A 23,175-nucleotide genomic window follows, 5' to 3' on the forward strand; every position below is an offset into this window, starting at 1 on the left:
CACAGCAGACGAAGCATGTTCAGATGGCTCTCTTTGAGAAGAATGAGGGTGGATTCAAGCCCAGGACCCAAATTCAGGAAGGTCTATCTGGACAAAAGTCTTCTTATCTTGTTCTTGTGGGGACTGAAACAGTGGACTGGCTTAGGGAAATGGTGCCCAAGGTATATACGTAGGTGGACGTGAAGCTGCTAGTCAAGACAGTTGCTGAGGTCTTCAAGACCACAAAGGTCTCAATTTGGGTACCAAAACGTCTTAAGGATATATCTTCAAACATACCCTAGAGATAAGGGTGCAGAACCAGAAGGTCTCGACATAGAATTGGGGGTAATCAACCAAAAGGTTGTACTGCACGGACAAACCTTTGTGGTGGAAGCAAACAAAAACTCCCAGACAGCCATGTGATAACTGGATCTGAAATTGTACTTAAAAAGAGTTCTTGCAGGTTGCCATCAGATAATCAAAGATACTGGATGTGAGCAATGTGGCAAGTTGGAGGCTGTAGATAAACCTGCACTACAGTAAAGCAGCAACTGCTGCCCGGAGTAGTCTTCTGGGAAGACATAAGGTAGAAATGGCCCTGATCCAAAAATCCTATCCATATAAAGGATCCATTTTAGTTAGTCCGTGGAGGAACTAGAGGTAAGTTGATTTAAGTTAAAAATCTAAAGAGCTCCAGAATACACATTCATGTTAAGAATGGAATCTCATTCATGATGATGGTGGACTTAAGTTTGACAGGGACAGTTTGAGGTCGAAATGGGTGTTAAACAGACCATCACCATTAGGACTCCCCCCCCCCCCTCCTGGCATTAGTAAAATAATGCTATTTCCTTTGTTGATGGACGACAGTTTCTGAGGATTCTTCCAATGAATCTCAGTCTGGTATCTGCCTTACCCACTCTTTAATTTTATGTGTTGTTCCACATCAAATCACTCTGTGCTTATACTCCCAATATTTTAAGAGTGTGATTGCCTTCAGTGATTGTTCTGCAATTGTATAATCACACAATAAGGGTCATTCTACATATTTTCAGTCTGCAGGTTTTCCTGCATTTCACTACTATTTTCTAGTGTCGCAATCCCTCTGTATACATTTTGCTATATAATGAGTCAAGTCTCATTATAAGGATTTCTGCTTCCCTTGCTCAAGCATTCAAATTCATGGTAGTGAGTTACAGGTATATTCATACTACTTAACTGTTGCTTATCACTGTGCTTGAACACACAGCATTTGTTTCAAGTACTGGTTTGAAAACTCCCCTTAGCCCTTAGCCCAGTTCTCCGTGTATTTCTGTGAGACCTAAGACTCTCATAAACACAAAGTGAAAACTACCACACAAGATGAAGCAATGCAAAAACTCATTTAAGGTTATTTAGTTGTCAAAGTATTTGTTGTCAAACATTTCTTTTATTACTGCAATAGTCCGCAGCTCGTGGTCGTGCGGTAGCGTTCTCGCTTCCCACGCCCGGGCTCCCGGGTTCGATTCCCGGCGGGGTCAGGGATTTTCTCTGCCTCGTGATGACTGGATGTTGTGTTATGTCCTTAGGTTAGTTAGGTTTAAGTAGTTCTAAGTTCTAGGGGACTGATGACGATAGATGTTAAGTCCCATAGTGCTCAGAGCCATTACTGCAATACTGGAAAATGCTAGATGAGGTATAAACAATGGATGAATTAAGATAACCATTCACCTTATAGTCGAGGCACTGAGTATTACAGAGGGCCATAATCAAGAACTAAAACATGGTAGCTAGCAAGATTACAATATGAACACCTGCAGACATTCCAAGCCATGCAAATAGTCATTGAAGAACTTCTGAGTCTAGGTTTCAATATGTTAACAGATTTCTAGCAAGGAACACTAACTACAGAGCACTTGAGAAAACAGATTTAAGCCATGAGCTTGCAGCCCAGCTTAGAAACTCATAAGATGATTTTCTTTAGAAATACCGCAGGACAGGACATTTCTGTTTGTAAATGGGACCAAGGTATTCCAGTGAGGAAAACAGTAAGGCTGTGCTACTGTACCGGACATGATGTGGTATGAACCAAGCTTAGCCAGCTGTGGGCCTGTCTGGAGAAGCATCTGCCAGTCTCCACAGTTTTTTATAACCAGAGGCTCTGGTAGAATTTCCCCAAAAGCATTTAATAGACACACCATTACAAACAAAACTAGATCATCTTACTTCTAAATTCTCACGCCCTTACTTAATATTGATAATGTGCAGGTTACTTGTGCCTTAGGGTAACATAATATTTTATGAGGAGCAATTCATTTAGACTTAAGAGAGTTTGATATCTTTTTCATCCATATTTGAGTGCGAATTTTTTGTGAAACTCTTTTTATAAATGAGGACTGATTGGTTGAAAAGGTGTATTACTAAACTGTAATGTAATGCATAGAACAGAGTGACAACTACCAATGGGAAGCAAGCTAACAGAAGTAAAGGGGAAGGCATAGTATGGTGGACTTGTTTTTTTACACTCCAAAGACTAAGGAGCTCTATTCTTGAAAGAGTAAGGAACTCCATCTTCATGACGTGAACGGCAGGTGGCCGCATAATGCAAGTGTTGTCGAGATAACTGCTGCTTAAACAGAGCTATGTTTTAATGAGAAAATTATTGAATTGCAAAGTAATTCCTTGTGCCATCTAACTCATTTGATAATGTCAACCTAAACTCATTTACCTATGCTGCAGTTACCAAGCCTACAACTTCCCATTTTTGCAAAATAGGAACGGTTTTGTGTCATGCAAAATTGTGAAATTGGTCTCTAGACAACAACTAATGGACCAAAATTACTTCAAGTAAGTGCTATCAAATATTTATGTTCCCTTCACAAGACACATTTAAATAAAACAGAATGGAAACTAGTGAGCTCATGTGTCTGTGTGCTTTGGAGAAGAATGCCAGTTCATTCTTAATTTGTCTATCTTAACACTCTATGCCTCTACTGCACTGTGACTAATTATCTTTACTCATTCCATAGTGATTTCTTTCATATTCATTAAGTCAGCCAAAGATCGAAGTTACTATCTAGGCAGGCAAAAATAAGAATATACCAGACCATCATCAAGCCAATAGTGTGCTATGCAAGTGAGACATGGACCCTGACAAACAAAACAGAGGAAAAAACTAATCACTTTTGAAAATAAAGAACTGAGAAAAATATACGAACCAGTGAAAGAAAATGAACAATGGAGAATAAGGAAAAACAGAGAACTCCAACAATTACACACACTGCCTGATGCCATAGAGGGTGTGAAAATTAAGAGACTAAGATGGTATGGACATGTGAGCAGGAGAGAGGAGAACATGGTAATAAAGGCCGTAATGGATGGAGAAACTGAAGGACAGAGAAGACTGGGACAGTCGAGAATGAGATGGAAGGATAATACCATGGGAGACATGCTGATACTGGGTCTGAGAGATGAAGATGCAGATGCAGATGACAGGAAAGTGTGGAAGGCTGGACTGAGTGAGGCCAAGGACCAACTGCGGTTTGTGTGGCTACTGTAAGTAAGTAAGTAAGTAAGTAAGTAAGTCAGCCAAAGTCAAAATAAGTGTCACATTATCAAAATCTGCAGCAATACATGAAACTTGACAATGAACAACTGAAAAAAGCCACAAAGCTTCACCTCTACTTTGAAGTCATGCCAGTTAAGTGAAAGAAGTTTTCCTGTGTAAGTCTTAAATTCCACTGTAGACCTTTTTGTTTAATGCTTTCGCAATGACAAATAATAGACCTAGAGAATGTCAAGCACCAAGTAAGCTACCAAACCAAGACTTGTGACGAACAAATACCTTGACTGGTGTAATTAAATTTGGACTCATGGTTATTAATAAAAATATCATCATGGCATATTCTGCTGCATTAATGTAATTAGCATTGCATGTTTGTATGTTGAGAATTGTGCTAAAATTAAACAATATGTCCCTTGTATGTCAATTGCTATTACATAATCGTCAATGTGTTTCCAATTTCCTTACCCTATGAAATTTTCTTATTTACTACCACTGCATATTAAGAAGACAGAACATATCCATATTACAAAGTGTTATCAGTGGAATGATCTGCATCAACTACAAGCAAATGCTACAGATGGTGATAGACAGAATAAATCAACAAGATGTTGCCTTTAGTATGTGATGACGGTGGTGGTAACTATGACGATGGCCACTGTTCACTCAGGCTCCAAGCTCAGAATTAAATTTAAAAAAGAAATCTGTATTTGTCAAACATGGAATGACACAGCTCACTGTATAAAACAGCATTCAGTGGCTAACAAAAGCATACAGCCTATAATGCTATCAATGAACTGCAATAACTTCTCATCTGCATACAATAAGATTACTTACCATTTCTAGGTCACTTGACATGTCAACCACATCTATCCTTTTATAAGGCAAAAATACTTACTGTTCTGCACGAAGTTCTTAGAAGCAGATAAAGTGTATTGTAAAGCCTCTTATATTTGGTATAAAGGAATGCAGCACAAAATTATCAGTAATAACAGTACTTGCTTACTAGAAACTACATATTTCTGGACGACAGTACAAGGTGCAACACAGAAATTAGAGATAACTGCTCTACCCTTCAACATTTTGTAAGCAACATCTGAAAAATGAATCCCCACGAAAGATTTTAACTGTGAACTACACTAGGCAACAGAAGCTTTTATGCCTATTATTGGTGATAGTATGGAGCCACGTTACCAAATTACATCATACAGTCTGAATCAAATCTGCCATCCACAACTCCAAATTTCACACATATTCTAAAGGTCACGCAACTGCAGCCAAGGGTTATTTCCTAAATTAATGACACACTGTAACATCAGTGAAATTGCTAACTAAATCTTTGCAACCATGGAGCTGTAAGAGAAAAACAGTGACAGAATGATATTTTGAGTACACCTATTATAAATGTTCCTACAGCTCAAAGTACCGCAAAGCCGATCCAATAGGTTATTTTAATCTTTCACTGGCATTCATTTCAGAAAACATTGTACTCCTGCAATGCAAAGATTTTATCTAAATGATGTTTTGGAGAAAATTCGAGACAAAATACCAAATCTTTTGCAACTGACACAATACAAAGAAGCAGAGTATTAATGCAGTTAACTTTTCTTGAGCAATCATGTAAAATATCACTGTAACACTGCATTTAACATCTGTATCACATCATTAATTTTACTAGGCTGAAAGTTCAGAAAGGAAATAAACTGAAATGATCGAAAGAAATGATGGTAAGAAAAGGAACTTAACCAGTGTTTAAATACAGCACATTTGTACTATAAATACATACAGGCAAAGCAGTTTGAAGGATCTGAAAAGCAGGAACACATTTTCGGAATTTCATTTATAAACATGCATAATTGTAAGAACAACAGCCACTTGTCTTTTGGGTGACCTAATGAAATACTCAGCAGAAGACAAGTTCAATTGTTTCTGTGTCAAGCAGTTGTTTATCGCTTCTGAAGCATTACGGTGAACAAGCATTTACAATGAAGCAACACAACTACCTAAGAATCAGCTGTGTACTGTGACCAGTACTGTAAAGGATATGGAAGGAATTAAAACTTTAACAAAGGGAAACCTATAAGGCATAATATTAACACAGAAAGGATCAAAAACATGATGGTGAATTGAACCAAAGTTAGATATCTCTGACAAAATCGCATCAGACTATTTATCCTACTCCTCCACAGACCCTGCTTCATATTTTATTTCTTTTTCCTTTTGTTTTCAGTGTCAAATTTTACAATAAAGTGATTTGAAAGAACAGACATTTAAATCTTACTTTTTCACCATTCATTAATACAGAAATTTTGCCTTGAAGGTATGAATGAAGGCATTAGCTCTGTTTCACTTGTTATTCAAAACATATAACTTAACCTTTAATGTGAATAATAATCTATACAATAGTGCCCTCAGCTTATATTAATTTTAAAGTACTGAATGTAAGCATGCAAACAAGAGAAATAAGTGAAGTGGACACAAACAAAAAGTGCTGATAAGGTAGTGAGAAACTATAAGTCAATCTGAGGAAATATAAAAAGGAAGGAAGAGCTCGAATACATAACAAGAAATATTCGGAATGGGAACAGAAGAAAAACAGAGAAAATAAAATGCATAAAGAACTGAAATAAACTTACGAAGAACAGTCAAAGAAAAGTAATAAGGAATGGCTAATAAAGTCTTGGCAAGATAATTTCTATGTCACTAGAAACAAGCAACCAGAATTCAGATACCTTCAATTTCTAAAATATTTTTGTGTAATGGAATGTAACTTAGACTGGCAATATTGTAATAAAATGTCAGAAGACCCAAACAGATCAGTTCAGTTTCCACTTTTCATGTTTTTAATAAGAAAACTGTTTACTTGAAAAGTGGCCAACTGGGAAAAAAACATATAATTCACTGTAAAGACGTTTGTTTGACACAACTTAAAAGAGAATGTTATCTGTCACCTTCTGAAACAGTTATAATTCCTGTCACCTACCTTGGTTGTGCACAGCTTCTGTACTGCCACTAGGTGGATGGTGCTCATTGTAAATGGATGATCCTGAAAACAAAGAGGATCATATTCTAAACACATAGAACACATGTAATGTCCTTCCTCAGCATTGGCCTGGCACGCTTTTTTCTCTTTAAAATAAGATTAAAGTCACAACAGATGAATGCGTATATATTTATTACAATACCCAATAAACTAGAGAAAACAAATTATGTCAAGGTAAGTAAAACAGGATTAAGAAATTTAAATTTAGTGTCTCCTGTACTAACTAGAGTCGGGAATGTGAAAGAAACCTGAAATTTGAAATGCAACACCACGAATGACCCAAATGAATCGTGACTTGGAAGATATGAAGAAGAGTGAAAGATCAATAACTGGACAATGGAAATTCCACAATGTAACAACATGGAAAGGACAAATTGCTACACACCACATAGAAGAGATGTTGAGTTGCAGACAAGCACAATGAAAAGAATACCAAAAATATTTTAGCTTTTATACAAAGTCCTTCTTCAGAAATAGAACTCCAACACATTCACACAACATCATACATAAATACAGCTACAATTGGGCCTTAGTTTCCAGTGACAGAAGCCATGCGTGAGTTGTTGTGTGAATGTGTTCACGTTCTACGTCCATGGAATAACTTTGTCCAGAAGCTTAAATACTTCTAATATTCTTGTGTGGTGAGCATCAACCTATCCTATCTATGTTGTTATTATTACATCAATAACTTTTAAACACAATGAATTTTCACTCTGCAGCAGAAAGTGTGCTGATACGAAACTTACTGGCAGATAAAAACTATGTGCCGTACTGGGACTCGAATCTGGGACCTATGTCTTTGTGACCAAGTGCTCTACTGGCTAAGCATGACTCATAGCCCACCCTCACAGCTTTACTTCTGTCAGTACCCATTTCCTACCCTCCAGATTTACAGAAGTTCTGGACTAGCACTGCTGGAAGGAAGGATACTATAGAGACACGGCTTAGCCAAAGCCTGGGGTATTGCTTTCAAAACCCTTTGCCTTATGCAAGTTGTTTCCAAAATCCTTTGCCTTATGCAAGAGAACTTTAGTGATATCGGAAAGGTAGGAGATGACAAACTGGAGGAAGTAAAGCTATGAGGACAGGCCGTGAGTCACGCTAGGATAGCTCAGTCGGTAAAGCATTTGACTGCAAAAGGCGAAGGGGCACACAATTTTAATCTGCCAGGAAGTTTCAATAACTGGTTAAGACTGCAGAGGGATGGTTTATGTAATGGCTCAGCAACACCTTCTGAAGCGGCTGGAAAAGTCAGTGCTATGCTAAGCTCAACCTGTGAAAAGTTGTCAGGAAAACTGAATTTTGAAAGCAAGTGTCAGTGTGCCTCACTGGCACCAAAGGGTGCAACATCAGCAAGTGAATAAGAATGATCAATGTGTGGAAAATAGGTTTCTCATATTACAACATTTTAATTATACATTGCTACAACAACAGTACTTGTATATGAAAATGGACAGAAGAAGGTCAGCAAAGCACAGAGTTTGTACTGGACAATGCAGTACAATGGATGTACTGGAAGACCACACTTGTTCATGCCAGAGCTTGAAGTGACCCTACACCCCTGGCAGAAATGCCCAACCTGTCATCCCCCTCCCACACCACCACCTTTCAACAATTTTTTCCTCCACATAAATCATTAACAATACATAAATTATTAATTAGAAATAAAAGAAAAAAGAGTTGACAAAATGTCCCCTCGCAACGCATTGTGTGTTTATTACAACTTTATGTTAAATTTCCTTGTTTCAAGCAAAGCAGACTCATTGATTATATTGCTAAAGTCATGTTTAGCAGCTGTGTTGTATTCTGTTGATAAATATACAAATTAAATTGACAGTCTGCTTTTATCCATATTTTGACTGTAAGTAATTTTTTTTATCAACTTTAGTTTGCTGAAACTGTGTTCAAAAAATGCTACAGTAACTGGTGTTTTCATAAATATTCTCAAAGCTATTTTGATGCTCAGATATGAGTCTCTTACTCTGTACTTTTAAAAAAACTTTCAAAATATGCTTTCCATCCACTCTTTCACTTGGAACTTGAAAGCAGGTATTTCAGCTCCAATGCAACAATATTTGTGGTGTATCTGACACCAAACTCACCTGCATACTTCACAAAATAAGATACAAAGCTTTTATTTATGAAGTTTCCTGACAGAAAATAAAGTCAATGATATGGTATGACATATGTGAGATCTGAAACTTCCTGGCAGATTAAAACTGTGTGCCGGACCGAGACTCGAACTCAGGACCTTTGCCTTTCGCGGGCAAGTGCTCTCCCAACTGAGCTACCCAAGCACGACTCACGCCCCGTCCTCACAGCTTTACTTCTGCCAGTACCTTGTCTCCTATCTCACAAACTTTACAGAAGCTCTCCTGCGAACCTTGCAGAACTAGCACTCCTGAAAGAAAGGATATTGCCGAGACATGGCTTAGCCACAGCCTGGGGGATGTTTCCGGAATGAGATTTTCACTCTGCAGAGTGAAAATCTCATTCCGGAAATATGTGAGATCTATTATCCACTTCATTTCTTATTATATCAAATACTTTGAAGCAGTATAGCTCAATTACTTTCTCCACACAGAAGTGAAGTGAGCATTCAATCATCTCTCTAGCTAACCTCTTTGCATTTCTTAACCTTTTAATGGCAAAACTACTTTGGGCAGATAAAGAATCACAAAAATCTTTGATTTTCCACCAAAACAGATAGAGTGACACTTCCAGTCAATAGCAAGACCTGATAAAGTGGATGAGTAACAACACTAGAGTAAAGGGGATAGAGGAGAGTATGGGAATATTCATTTTAGAACAGGCTCGATAACCAAGAAGGCGAGTGGCTTAATAGCTGTAACACAGCACGTGTCAGCAGAGCAAAGTGCTGTTACTACAGTCTGTTCATTGTAAGATTAACATCGTTATCAACAATGCACTAAGTATTCTGCAGATCTGTTGTTACATTATTGGATTGTCCTCCTCACACACAAACGTGTCTGATTATGAAGGTTTATGGTACAGCATCGCTGCTGGCATGTCGCTAATGTAGCTCAGCAGTGATGAATCAAGACCCTCACGTCCATATGGACACAACTGGCAGGCATAGTGAAAGTGACAGTCCAGTGAGATTTGATACACAAACTACATGGGCTAAATGTTTTGCACAGTGATTAAAAGAAAACTTAAAAGACTTCCAGTGCTTCAGCACAGAGTTATATTCATAAGATAACAACAGCAATGTATCTAATACCTCAGTAAGGGCAACTTGCAGTGCTGGAGCAATGCAATCGATGACCAACGGCAAGAGAATAGCTGTCAACAGGTACAACATATACAACTCCCATAATACTATTAATCTGCCACAGAGGTTATTTATTTACACAGCAAATTGTATCAATTAAAACTTAGGAGCAGCACAGGTACTGGCTGTAGGAACAAGTAAATTATATATCCCCTTGACATCTTGTTTGCTTGTTTCTTCCATCATTGTGTCTCACCCAGTCCTTGTTGGCAATTATTGCAGGCCTTTGGTCAAACAACACATCTGTTTCAGTAGCTGCTCACTGACCATTGAAATCCTACATCACACAGAAGTAGCAACAAGAACTCCACTGTCGAATATGAGGGAGCAGTGTAGCTGGCAGCTGTGTGAACTAAGTGCTCTAGGAACACAATGAGTAAGGGAACTAGTGTAGCTCCCCCAGTTAATCCTCAAATCCTCTTACATTCTTTACTGTTGCCAGTTCTTGTGTCCTCTTTGTGCCTGTGTCCTTGGTGGTGCCTATCTCACCAGCCCATTCTACAGCACTGGTCTGCAAGGCCGTAATGGACCATGCAGATTCATTTGCAGTACAGATTCGACACTGGACCGCAGCAATGGGTATAGATCTATTTCGATTTCAACATTTCAGAGCAAATATACTGAATTAAAATTTGACCTTACTTCTCTTGAAGGTGGTCCATGTTAACAGCAACCCAAAACTGCAACCACAGATGAAATAACTGAAATGGTGCACAAAATAGAAAGAGTGTGGTACATTCACAGTTAACACTGCGAAAACTCTATAAAGCTAACACATCATATATTGAATGATGGCGGAAAGTAAATTTTCAGCTATGTTTGGATTGTATTAAAAAAAAGAATATAGTTGATTTTATACTCGAGTCCACACTGTAAAAAAAAAAAAACACCATGGAACCAATTTAGTTTTTTTCTGTGGCACGAAGTAGATTTTCCTGATTGATTACTTTGCAAAGAGTACAACAACAATTAGGAAATATCATACGAGTCTCCCGAACTAGATGGAAGCAAAAAATATGAGACAGAACACCTTGATTGCAAAAAGAGAACGAAGAAAAGTCATGTACATGCAATTGCAGACAAATATGCTGCAGCAATGGCAAACACAGTAGAACTTAAGTACAAATTGTTGCAACATCCTCTCTAATCACCATATCTGGCAACCTACGAGTTTCAAATGTTGCAGACTTTGAAAAAAAATCCTAGCTGAAAAATGTTTTCAGACCAATAAATACATTCTCACAAACATAGATTAGAATTTTAAAAACCACCGAGAATCATACTTACGAATGGAAAGTACTCACTGGAAAAATGTTAGGGCAACTGGACTGATCTCAGTGCATTTACACAAAACAATAAGCATATTTCTCGCTTAAAAACTAAAAAATTTTCACTTTACCCTCATTAGTTAGCAATTAAATGAGTATTTTTTTCAATTGAAATCTCTCCTGAATACTTTAGCATTATCTGAAAATACCGTGGTCAGAAAGAAGTGCTTTCTGGTAGTAACTGAAATCTAATCCAGTTTATGAGTCACGTACTTTCCATTGAGTTCACACTTTTTAAAATCTGAAAATACTGCCCCCACTCTCTCTCTCTCTCTCTCTCTCTCTCTCTCTTTTACACACACACACAAAGGGAACATCTTAAAAATTGAAAAAACCTTCGAATGTACAGGAGACCAGGCAGATGCTTAACCTGCGTGTAAACACAGCAAACACAAACTTACGAAAAAGAGGAGTATATCATACAGGAATTACATCATGTAAACAAATGCCTTCTTAGTTAAAATGCATACTGACATTAAACACATTTAAAGTAAAGTTAAAACAGTTCCTACTTGACCACTACTTCTACTCTCTCTCTGTATTTTTAGATCATCATAGTAAGTAAAGTCTCATTTATCAGATATTGTTAATTGTGTATTATATCACTTTGTACTATAATTTACTTTGACTGTGTTGCTCAGGTACTCTCGCTTAAAAACTGCTACTATCTTATGTACAAGAAATGTAGTGTCAATTTATTGCGCACTCTGAATTTGTTGAACATGTAATCACAACTGCTACTGAAATCATTAATTATGTTTACCCCATGTACTACATCACATGTACTAAAAATGATTTCCTGGACCAAATAAAAAACACAGGTGAAAGTAGTTGACCTGATGTTGAGAAACTGTTAATTCTCTTCCACAGATGGAAGCGATGCTGCACACAAAAATGATTAAGGGACAAAGAAATGAATTTAGTATACACATGTACTTACTGATGGGTTTCTGACTTAAATGATCAAAACATTATCTACATAATTTGATAGAACAAAGTCCAGAGAGTGCAAGGGACTGCAGCAACACAAATCAAAGACCGTGCAGTAATAAGTGGAATGTGTGTTCCTGAGAATACTTTTATTCCACATCCCTGAACATTCACCTTCCTGATCAGCAGACCAACAATGAATAATGAGAGAATTTAAAACTTCCACCTATTACCATCCACTGTCCATTTTCCGTTCCTAAATGCTACTTATGAAATTCCCAACCCCATCATTTTTCACATTCTTCCTTTGCATAAGAAACAGATCTAGTTTAAAACATGCTGTACCTTTACTTTCAGGAGTTGCTGTTTGCTAAGCTAGAATGATTTTCTGGCAAGCAGAGACTTTTCACATTACATAGCACCAATAAAACTTTAGTGTATAAGAGAGAGTACACTGACAATACAATGATAACTATTCTCCATCTAGTTACCTGCAGAGTAGTGTGGTGGCTTTCCTGACACAGTGTGACCCTGCCTGCGGCAAGGCCGTGCGGCGTCACTCCCTGGTGATGAGCGTGTGCGAGGACGCGAATTACCACTGACACTTATACTGCCTGAGTCCTCACGACTGCTACTCATTGCACTGATACAAAAGAAAGAAAGCAATCACTGACCAGCTATGTACCAGATTGACATTTTTTATAGAGCTCATTCACACTTCTTCCTTATTATCATGCCTGCCTGAACAGAAGTCCTTTAAATACAACATTACATTAACTGCCTTGTTCCTTCACCTTATTTGGCACTGTCACATTCAGAATAGTGCTTTTAGAAATGAAAATACCAATCCCTTTTCCACAAGTATGAATATACGAATACAAACCCGGGCTGGTACCATACGTGATGTAGTTCTTTTTAAGTCTCTTCCATTTGGTAAAACCTTCAATCTTATTTTTGACTGGTAAAAATGGGAAAATATAAACTTCTCTATTTGATCAAGATTTGCTAATGTATTCCAGGAGTTTACACAACTCCTACAGAGAACCAGCCACAATTTTAATGAAATAACAGTTCCAGTCAACTTCTTGGCTTTTAATTCCACAGCTAGTAAGAGCCTGCAAAAGCTTTAAACCATAGCTTCACCGGTGTTGTGGCTTTTAATTCCACAGCTAGTATAAGCCTGTAAAAAATGGTTCAAATGGCTCCGAGGACTATGGGACTCAACTTCTGAGGTCATCAGTCCCCTAGAACTTAGAACTACTAACCTAAGGACATCACACACATCCATGCCCGAAGCAGGAGTCGAACCTGCGACCGTAGCAGCCTGTAAAAGCTTTAAACCACAGCTTCACCTGGGTTGTAAGAGTTTGTCAAAAATTAAAATTTATTTGATCACCACAACTGGGCAAATTAATATTTACAGGCCACTGCCAAATTACATGCAAAAGCAGCCATGTATGTCAGCTATGACAATCATAGGAAAGAGGAACCCAAGTCACAAGCTTGGACTGATGCTGGCAAATGTCACAGCTGTCATATTTTTGTGAATTAAGACACAGCACATGAGACCAACACGTATCAGAACACACTCTTGTGTGTGGATCTACAGAGGAGCACAAGTCTGGTGTCCAGGGAATCCGTGTCACCATGTTTGCCTGACACTGATACTTTTATTATCTCAAGTATCTGAAATGGTCATTTTAGAACTAAATGCCATCCCACAAGCATGCGTTAGCTTCTTCGATTATGGAGGTTGGTATGTAGTTGTGAAACATTTATTTCTGATTCAAACTGTCAGCTGTGTGTCAATAATAATGTTTCATCCAACTCCTTGTTTGGAAAGATAAAAATACATTCAGAAGTTGAATATAATAACAAACACTTTTCTGAATACCAGAGGGATAACTTAATACTTCACAATTTTCCAAGACCCCCAACATGTCATAAAAATGTCTGTTACTGGCCAGAGGAGAGTGAAAAAATTAAAAACATCTGGATGTTACAGTTAAAAAGTGCACTTTAAAATTAAGGGAGGAGAAGGAAGATTAAGAGTTTAATGTCCCATTAACAGAGATGGAACGTAAGCTTGGGTTACGAAAGGATGGAGAAGGAAATTGGCCATGCCATTTTCAAAGTAACCATCCCGGCATTTGCTTGGAGCAATTTCGAGAAATCATGGAAAACCTAAATCTTGATGGCCAGACAGAATCCTTGTTCTCCCAAATGCAAACCAGCATGCTAACCAGTACGCCACCTCGTCCGGTTGTTTTCAAATGAGAGGCAGTTAAATAGTCAAATCATCTTTATAATATTCCCCATCTTCTTATCACTAAGTTTCATTCTGTAATATATGTTCGGTTGTTCTAGCTCTAAAATGTAATATTCAATCGTATATCATCATGGCCTATTTAAGTGCTACTATAAGAAGGCAATGAATAATGACAAAAGCAAATTTACTAAAAAACACTATCAGAAACACAATAACATGCAGAGAAAAAAATAATATAAGTTAAAGGAGACATGCAATGTCACTGGTGTCCAAGCAGAAGAGAATACATACTGGAGGATTGCATCATGCATATTCTGGGCAATGTTGGTGTCTTCAGTCTGCATCCACAGGTCACCAGCTCCTGTGCATGAAGAACGGCCAACTTCCATATAGAAAAAGCAGTCCGAGTACCCGCATCGCCGAATACCATTCAACTATAAAGCCAAATCAGTGTGACATTTAGATAGCACTAATTTGTAAAAACACTTTTCTGGATATGTTTCTCAGAAAATAAATAATGTAATATTTTAAACTGAGTTATTAATTCAAACAGCACACTGCTGCTTAGAAAAGGTTCAACTCTTAAGAAATATAAACATAATGTCATGAACAAGACAGAACTGTATTTTATAATACACATATTGCCTCAACGCAAAAAAAGATGATTATCTGCATTACTGAGGAACTACTTGCTGTGGCTCATTAGACCGGACTACTTTTCAACCTTGAAATGAGTCATTATGCTATGACTAACTTCAGATACATCGATCAGTTCAACGAAAGTAGAAAAACTGTTAAAAACACATTTGGAAGGCAAAGTTTCTGTGCAGACCAGAAAAAGATGTACAGAAATGTTTTGAGCAATGAATGGAATAAATGCAGATGAATTCTGACTCAAATATGTCTACTTCGAAGATGACAACCACTAACTGAACATATTTGGTTACAACATTATCTCACTTGTTTTTTGTCAGATCTTGCATAGACTGCACACTTTAAATTGGCTCACTTCTGATCTGTGAAAGTCCGCTGGCTTTGAACTGCTTCTAAATGTTTGTGCTCATTGGCAACATTAGTTATGTAACAGTTTTGTGCAATGTAGCAACAAGTAGCTATTGTAAAACTAGTGCTGATTTGTGTATAGTGACTGTTAATATTATTCACAAAAATGGGCGAAGAAACACTACCTGTTTCTTCTAGTACCTCGGCATCAACTTTTGTGTCACTCCTATAACACATTAACCCATTATAAGTTTGTTTCTTTTATAAGCTGTAAACTGGCTCTTCTGAGAAAAGAAGGCAGGGCTTGTCTCAATAGCCAAGGTACTATGAGCTGCATTCCCAGCATCCTCTGCTCAGGGGTCAAATTAAAGTGTGTGATCTGTACATGATATTTTGCAATTAAGCCCACGAATACATCAGTAGAAAGTTGCTTGCCCACTACCACCAAGTTGATTGATTTGAATGACACTTTTTTTTAATGAAGCTGTTAACAGAATTCAAAGTAAGAAACCAATATTGTACAAACACACCACAACAAATAGTTCCTTACTGATGTGAGCAGTATCTACTCTCCTGTGCCAATATAGCATTTCATAGAATTCAATAGTCATAACAAATATACTAAAAAATGAGAGGTGGTTTTCATGTTTGGCCGCAGCATTATACTGTCAAATTGATGTTCTTGTCTTGTAAATTATGTCTTGATCTTATGTTGAGATGCTGGCTACATCTACCTGGCAACTTCAAGTAGGGACATCAGCAATCGTAAGAAAAGACGGATTGCTTCTTACTGTAAGGAAGACATGTTAAGTTGCAGACAGGCAGTCGAAAGCCTGGTGAAGAATGTGATTCATTTGCTCCAGTCACTACCCAGCCAGAGGGGAGCATGGCTCAATACCACCCAGGACTGGAGCAACTGAATCACATTCTCCACAGGATTTTGACTACAACTCGTCGTGCCCTGAAATGAAGAATGTCCTAGCCACTATCCTTCCCACCCCTCCCACAGTGGTATTCTGCCACCCACTGACCCTGCATGATATCCTTGTCCATCCCTACATAGCTCCTGCTCCCAACCCCAAGCTTCATGGCTCATATCTCTGTAATAGACCTAGATGAAATACCTGCCCTGTATATCCTCCCACCATTACCTACTCCAGTTTGGTAACAAGCATCACGCATCCCATAAAAGGCAGGGCTGCATGTGAAACCAGCCGCGACAACTAAAAATCTGTCTGTCCACATGAATGGCCAATGACAAACTGTGCCCAAGAAACAGCTGGACCACCCTGTTGCTGAGCACACTGCCGAACATGACGTTCTTCATTTCAAAGACTGCTTCACAGCCTGTGGCATCTGGATCCTTCCCATAAACACCAGTATTTCTGAATTGCTCAGATGGAAACTGTTCCTACAGCATATCCTACACGCATGTAACCCTCTTGGCATCAACCTTCATTAGTCATTATCCTTTATCCACCAATCCCCTTCTCTATTTCATTCCAGCACTACAGAGTCCTCTATTCCACCAATGCATCTACTATCTTTTTACTTCTTTCCTTTTCCACAGCCCCCCCCCCCCCTTGCCCTCTGTCTAACCTCCCGATTGCACCTAGATACCCTACTCACTCCCCACTTCATCCCTGTATGCCCCCACGAGTAGCACTTTACCATCCTCCACCCCCACCATGCTATCCTTCCCCCACCCTGCCACAGCCTCCTCCTTACCCCCACCTCCCAGCCTGATTGCAATCTGGCTTTGGCAGCCAGAGATTGTGGCTACGTGTTAAATAGAGATTACTACATGAAAGGTGTAAAACAGAGCGTGGGGCTGTAAATAGAGAGATGCTAAATGAAACGTGTCTGGCTGTCGAGACAACAGGGTGTGATGCCTTCAGTGACTACCAAGGCAGAATACTGTCAAATAATCTTTCACAAAACCCAAAGAAATTCTGGTTGCATGTAAAGGCTGATAATGGCACCAAAGTTAGTTTCAAAAAACTCATGACACTGAACTCTATTAACTGGATTTTATTGTACTATCGGTTTTGGCTATAATCCATCACCTAGTACCTAACAACACAACATACCAATTTGTAGAACAACATTAAGACAACACAAGTTAGTGCCTAGCAACCACATAACAATATACTTACGAAAATCACTTAAAACATTTCATTTATTATGAATATTGAAACACAAAGCAATGAATATTTTAATCCACATGAAACATGCAATAAAAAACTACAAGCACAGCAATCATTCTATAATGAAAAGCATACATCAAGGTCTCCATTGACCATACTTATCTCCAAACTATTCACCATACTTTAGAGATAAGTATGGTTTGTTGATCTAATTACCATGGGTGCAGCAATTCCAGTACCTTACTTCTTCACTCTTTGTACCTTTATTGTACATTTACAGAATAACGACTCATATATGTCTTCTATATCATCAGCAAGTTACAGAGAGCTGGAAAGGCTTATGAACTTGGATGAGCTACATAATTACAAGATCTCACCCTTATTATGTTACTAACTTTTTGTATGTGATTGTTATGGGATCATTTTTATGTTAGGCCTCATTTTTATTTTAGTCCATACTATAATTTGTACAATACTGTAATACTGTAATTTATACAATGTCACATTCTGAGTTTTTACATAGTGACCAGGTTAACTGAGATCTTGATGTATGCTTTTCATTACGTCTTTTTTCTGTGTGTCAGTGTGCCATGACTATTTAAAAAAAAAAACTATATTATACGATGATAGTGGAGATAATTTTTAGCTTCCCTTACATTACTTGTCACATTTTGTAACCGAATGATGCACATATCGATATATCTTCATAGCTACATCTTCGGCATAATGATATTTTTGGGCTGTGATGCCAAGTCACTTTGTATTTGTTGTTGTCATTTCAAATGAATAGGATGAATGCTGTACTTGTAAATGCTATGAATGAGTTTTTTATTACATGTTTCATGTGGATGAAAATATTCAATGATTTGTGTTTCAATATTCATGACAAATGAAATGTTTTAAGTGATTTTCGTAAGTATATTATTATGTGACTACTATGCACCAATTTGTGTAGTCTTAATGTTGTTCTACAAATTGGAATGTTGTGTTGTTAGGTACCAGAAGATGGCTTATGGTCGAAATCGGTAGTACTAATAAAATCAATTTAATGCAGTTCAGTGCCATGAGTTTTTTGAAACAGATATCAACTGCTGAAAATTGCCTGAATAAAAAACTATGACCAAAGTTAGTGTCCAGTCCTAGTGAATGAGACATTGAGGATAGCAAATCAACAGCTGAATTGTTTAACTCTATTTTCAAACGTTCCTTTACAAAGCAAAACCCAAAAGAATTGCCCCAATTTAATCCTCATACTACTGAAAAGATGAATGAAATAAGTATTAGTGACAGTGTTGTTGTGAAACAGCTAAATTGTTAAAACTGAACAAAACTCCAGGGCCCAATGGAATCCCTGTCAGATTCTATACTCAGGGTGTATACGTGGACAATGAAAATTAAATCTCGGATTTCCCAGTTAAAAATACACTTTCTCCTGGATGAAAATATATTTTTTCTGTGTTAAGTAGCAGTATACTTTTCCTCAAAACTGTAAAACTTATCAATCCTTTAAATGGTTGTGGTTTTATACACCGGCGTAGAATTTCCCGGCACTTTAGAAAAGGAAACTCAGGGGAAAAAACACGTTTTAGAAAGATGTATGATGTGCAGCAACATGTACACTGCATATTTTCGTATTACTAAAATATAAATTCGAATTCCACCAAACACTGCATGTTACTTTCCGAAGGATTGAAATCGAGACTGCGATGTGCTTTTGTAAGCCAGTTGTAGCTCATGTCAAGCGATCTCGCCAACCGATGACAGCGGATATTCAGATCATAGGACACATGATGTAGTCAGCCAATAGCAACATCACTGTAAAGTAGCGCGAATACACAAATAGGAAAAGGTAATGGTTTAAATTAATATACATATATAAATAGTGTTGCTACAAGAAAAGAAAAGCTTTTATGTATAATACTGGTCACTAAGATTAATAAGCTGCAAGAGAAGCTAAGCTTTAACACATAATGATCATTTTGGCGCGTGTTACACTTTAAAGATACATCACAAAAATGTGCCAGTAAATTTTTTAACGACGTAAATGTCTGATCTTCTGGGCTCGAAAATATTCTAAATGGTCACCCTCAAATATTTGATTTTTGAATGAGAGTCAAATGCTCTGTGATTTAAGAAATTCATCGGATATTCGTGCGCACAGAGTTCATCTTGCGTAAAAGGAAATTTACTTTGAAAGTAACGCTTTCCAAACAACCATTCACAATATTTTCCCGTGACCTGTTAGAAACAGAATCGTTTCAGAAGTTGCCAGAGCGTGGCAAATAACAGGTGTCACAGCGCTTGCGCAGCTACGATGACGCAGGAAGCCCGCACGTTCGTACATGTAAAACATTAAAAGATCTTACATTATGTCATAAAAGAAACAAGACATTAGAGGACACTCCAAGAACATGGGAATTTTGTGAACTATACTAAAATGCATCATTTGGCTTAAAGTGAACATTTGTATGTCCAGATTCAGATGTAAATTTTCTTGGAGTACCTGCACTGTATTATCTCATGTTTGGTTTCAATGCCATACGTGCTAGAAGATGAAAACGTGAACTTGAAATGCAGCGAACAGTTGAAACTAGCCAATAGTGTGGAATTAAACACTTGTTTCAAATAAATTGACTGCCTCAGCAGAAAAGATTAGTAAAAGTCAAGTTTCTTTAACAAACCGACAAAAATAACTTCAGTGTTATGCAAGGCGATTAAGGCTTGACTGTCAGAAAGGTGGAAACAAAATAAAATCTGAAACTAATTACATATTTTAGCCTTCCGTAATTATGTGAATGTATTTTAATTTACTTGATAGGTCCTGGCCACAGAAATCCATTTGTTTTCATTTGAAGTGAGAGCAATAAACGAAGAGGAAACAGCAAATTCACTTAACGTATAAATGTTTCACGTGGAGACTACCACCTCCCACTACAACTCAGACTGCTCTGTAAATCAGGTCCGGGTCTAGGATATTTCCGAACTGGGGCGATATTAGATAGTGGCGCTACCCCCTCCCTTGAGCATTTAAGGTAGGACGCCAAAAATTTAAAAATCGACTTTTAAAAAATATCTTCATTTTGAAGCACACATCTTCCTGAAGAGTCTGATACATAAAACATATATATTCGAGGGAATGTAAGACATGTTATTTGGTCTTAAGTGTGGCAAAGTGCAGTGCCACGCCTCTCCACACAGCATTCTTCCATTGCACGTCTCTTGTATTTTGCATTGTGGAATTCAAACATGTAATATTTTGTAATGGAATGGATGCCATCAAACTATTTTCACACCAGTGGAAATTAAAATGTCCTGTGGTGCCTCTCCTGCTCCCAGTCGGCCAGTTTGACGTCCTGCTCCTCTTTATTGACATCCTGCTCTTCTTTTAAAAAAATCTCGGAATTAATACTGGTTGGAATTATTATTATTACTATTATTATTATTAGTCGTAAAGCTCCCAACATGGAAGATGCTAAGTAAAGATGGTTCACTTCTGGGGCTTCTTATTCTTCTTGTTTGCCCACCAGGTCTTCATTCTTTGCGAGAATTCAGCTTTTCTTTCTTCGCTCCATTTTGTTCCAGTTCTCGGCGCTTTTGTCTCTGGTTTGACCTCCCATTTGTCAACTTTAAGTTTGAAATTGTTTCTTTTGTTCATGTCTTCAGTAGTAATGTTGGCTAATTCCAGATCTTTCTTTACATTTTTGATCCATTCTCCTCCATTAACAAGGGATGCTACGTATCTTACTATTTTTTTTGTAAGTCTGTGATCGGGAAGTCTCATTATGTGGCCGTAGAATTTTAGACGCCTCTTCCTCATGTCTATCTCTATGTTAGAATATTCTTCAATTTTAGAATTTTTCTGTAATCTATACCCCTCTTTGATCCATCTTGGTCCCAGAATTTTCCTAATGATTTTCCTTTCCTCTTTCTTCAGGTTTTCCATATCTGTTTTCCTTTTAAGTGTCAAGGTTTCGCTGGCATATAGCATTATTGGTTTAATTACCGACTTATAATGTTTAATTTTTGTATTTATAGATAGACATTTTTTATTGTAAATGTTTTGGACCAGCCCTAGACCCCTACGAGCTTTTAATATTCTTTCTTGTTGTGAGTATTTTTCAGAAATTATCTCTCCTAAATATTTAAAGTATGGTTGGAATTATTTGTAACCGGCAGAACAAGAACTCTTCAGAAAATTTGCAGTCTTTACTGCCTATTAGTTAATAACTTGCTGATTTGTGTGACATAAAAATTAAATATAGGATACATAAAATGAGTAAAGACAAGAGACAAGCAAGACAGTAAACGTTTCTTCAATCGTTAAGTCCTAGCTTCTTTTCTCTCTAATCTTGCCATAGCTTTATATGGCGTACTTTCCTTTCTGGGAAAGAATCTACTACCTCATCAAAGTTCGTCAACGTTTCGCTACATGAAAAAACGAAATGTCATTGTCTAATACTAGAAAAGTTGTTAATACAAATTGTACCCAAGACTGCCCAATATTGCAGCAGTTGCTACACACACCAAATAAACGAGACTGTTTTGGCACAAATGGTCATTTTTATAACACGACGGAATATAATTCAAGAAGTACCAATATCAAATGCCTATTAGGCCTACTACAAGCAAAAAGTTTTGTGTTAGGAAATAGTTTCACATTTCATTCATACTCTCCAGCTTCTGAAGCACGAGATCGAAAAGTAGTAGTACTAAATTTTTAAATAAATTTTGAATCGTCATATTCTCCCGTAATTTGTGAGAGTCCCAGTTTCTTCTCCTTTCTTGTTCTAACAAACAATCTTATCACTAATTCTGTACCTATTCCTGCCAATGTCAAAACTTATTCTCTGGTTAATTTCATCACCGGTTTACTTATCCGGTAGGGCGTTATTACGTGTTCGTACAACGCGTTTTCCACGCTACTCCCAGAATATAACTTTAGCGGCTGCTAGCCGGGGACTGTATAACTGGCCCTTAGCAGTGTAGCGGCCTGGCCAAAAATTTTCTGTCAAAATTTTCATTTTCTTGGACACATGGAGGAGACAATACGCAATCTTCTGGTAGTCCGAATCTATGGAATTCGCTAGTAGTTATAACAATGCTGATCATTTGCAAACCCAGTCAACCACATAAACAGCAATTGGCATTCATCCGTTCGGCTTTATTCCGCTCAGCTTGTATTTGTCTGCAGGAAAGTTTATTTCTAGATGCGACGAAGATTCCCCTACACTACGCACGCATTCAAAAATCAACTTACAATTATTTCAAAAACCAACAGGGATGCATTCAAAATCATATGAGAAATCGATAGACCAACGTGCGCTGGGTGCTAGGGGCTTTGTGAAACAAGGTCTTTTTCCTCAATAATATGAATTTGCCCCCCCCCCCCCCCCAATGAAACTGGTTTGCCCCCGTCCCCTGGTTCCGGGCCTGTTGCGCATACGTGAATCTGACAGCTTAGGTGCACCAGTAAAATTTTTCCGAATAGCATCTGGCTGCTTGCTGCTATTGCCTATACAGCTAGCTGCCACACTTCTGTAGCCAGAAGCAGGAGAAGATACTACTCATACGAGACTCAACTGCACAAGCGGATAAGCTCGCTCACAACCGCTCAAACAAATCTAATGTAAAGTTGTGACGT

At 37.8% G+C, this 23,175-nt stretch overlaps 1 protein-coding gene across 1 annotated transcript in view; it reads right to left on the minus strand.

Annotated features, from left to right (window-relative positions):
- Nucleotides 1–23,175, minus strand: part of LOC126236127 (insulin receptor substrate 1) — a 208,489-nt gene that overhangs the window by 132,066 nt on the left and 53,248 nt on the right. The window contains exons 6-8 of the mRNA XM_049945202.1: nucleotides 14,677–14,819; nucleotides 12,608–12,759; nucleotides 6,504–6,566 (exon numbers count right to left, since the gene is read on the minus strand). Coding sequence (XP_049801159.1) covers nucleotides 6,504–6,566; nucleotides 12,608–12,759; nucleotides 14,677–14,819 — 358 coding nt within the window. The remainder of the gene's footprint in view (nucleotides 1–6,503; nucleotides 6,567–12,607; nucleotides 12,760–14,676; nucleotides 14,820–23,175) is intronic.

This window comes from Schistocerca nitens, chromosome 2, assembly GCF_023898315.1.
Source record: "Schistocerca nitens isolate TAMUIC-IGC-003100 chromosome 2, iqSchNite1.1, whole genome shotgun sequence".
Lineage (NCBI taxonomy): Eukaryota > Metazoa > Arthropoda > Insecta > Orthoptera > Acrididae > Schistocerca > Schistocerca nitens.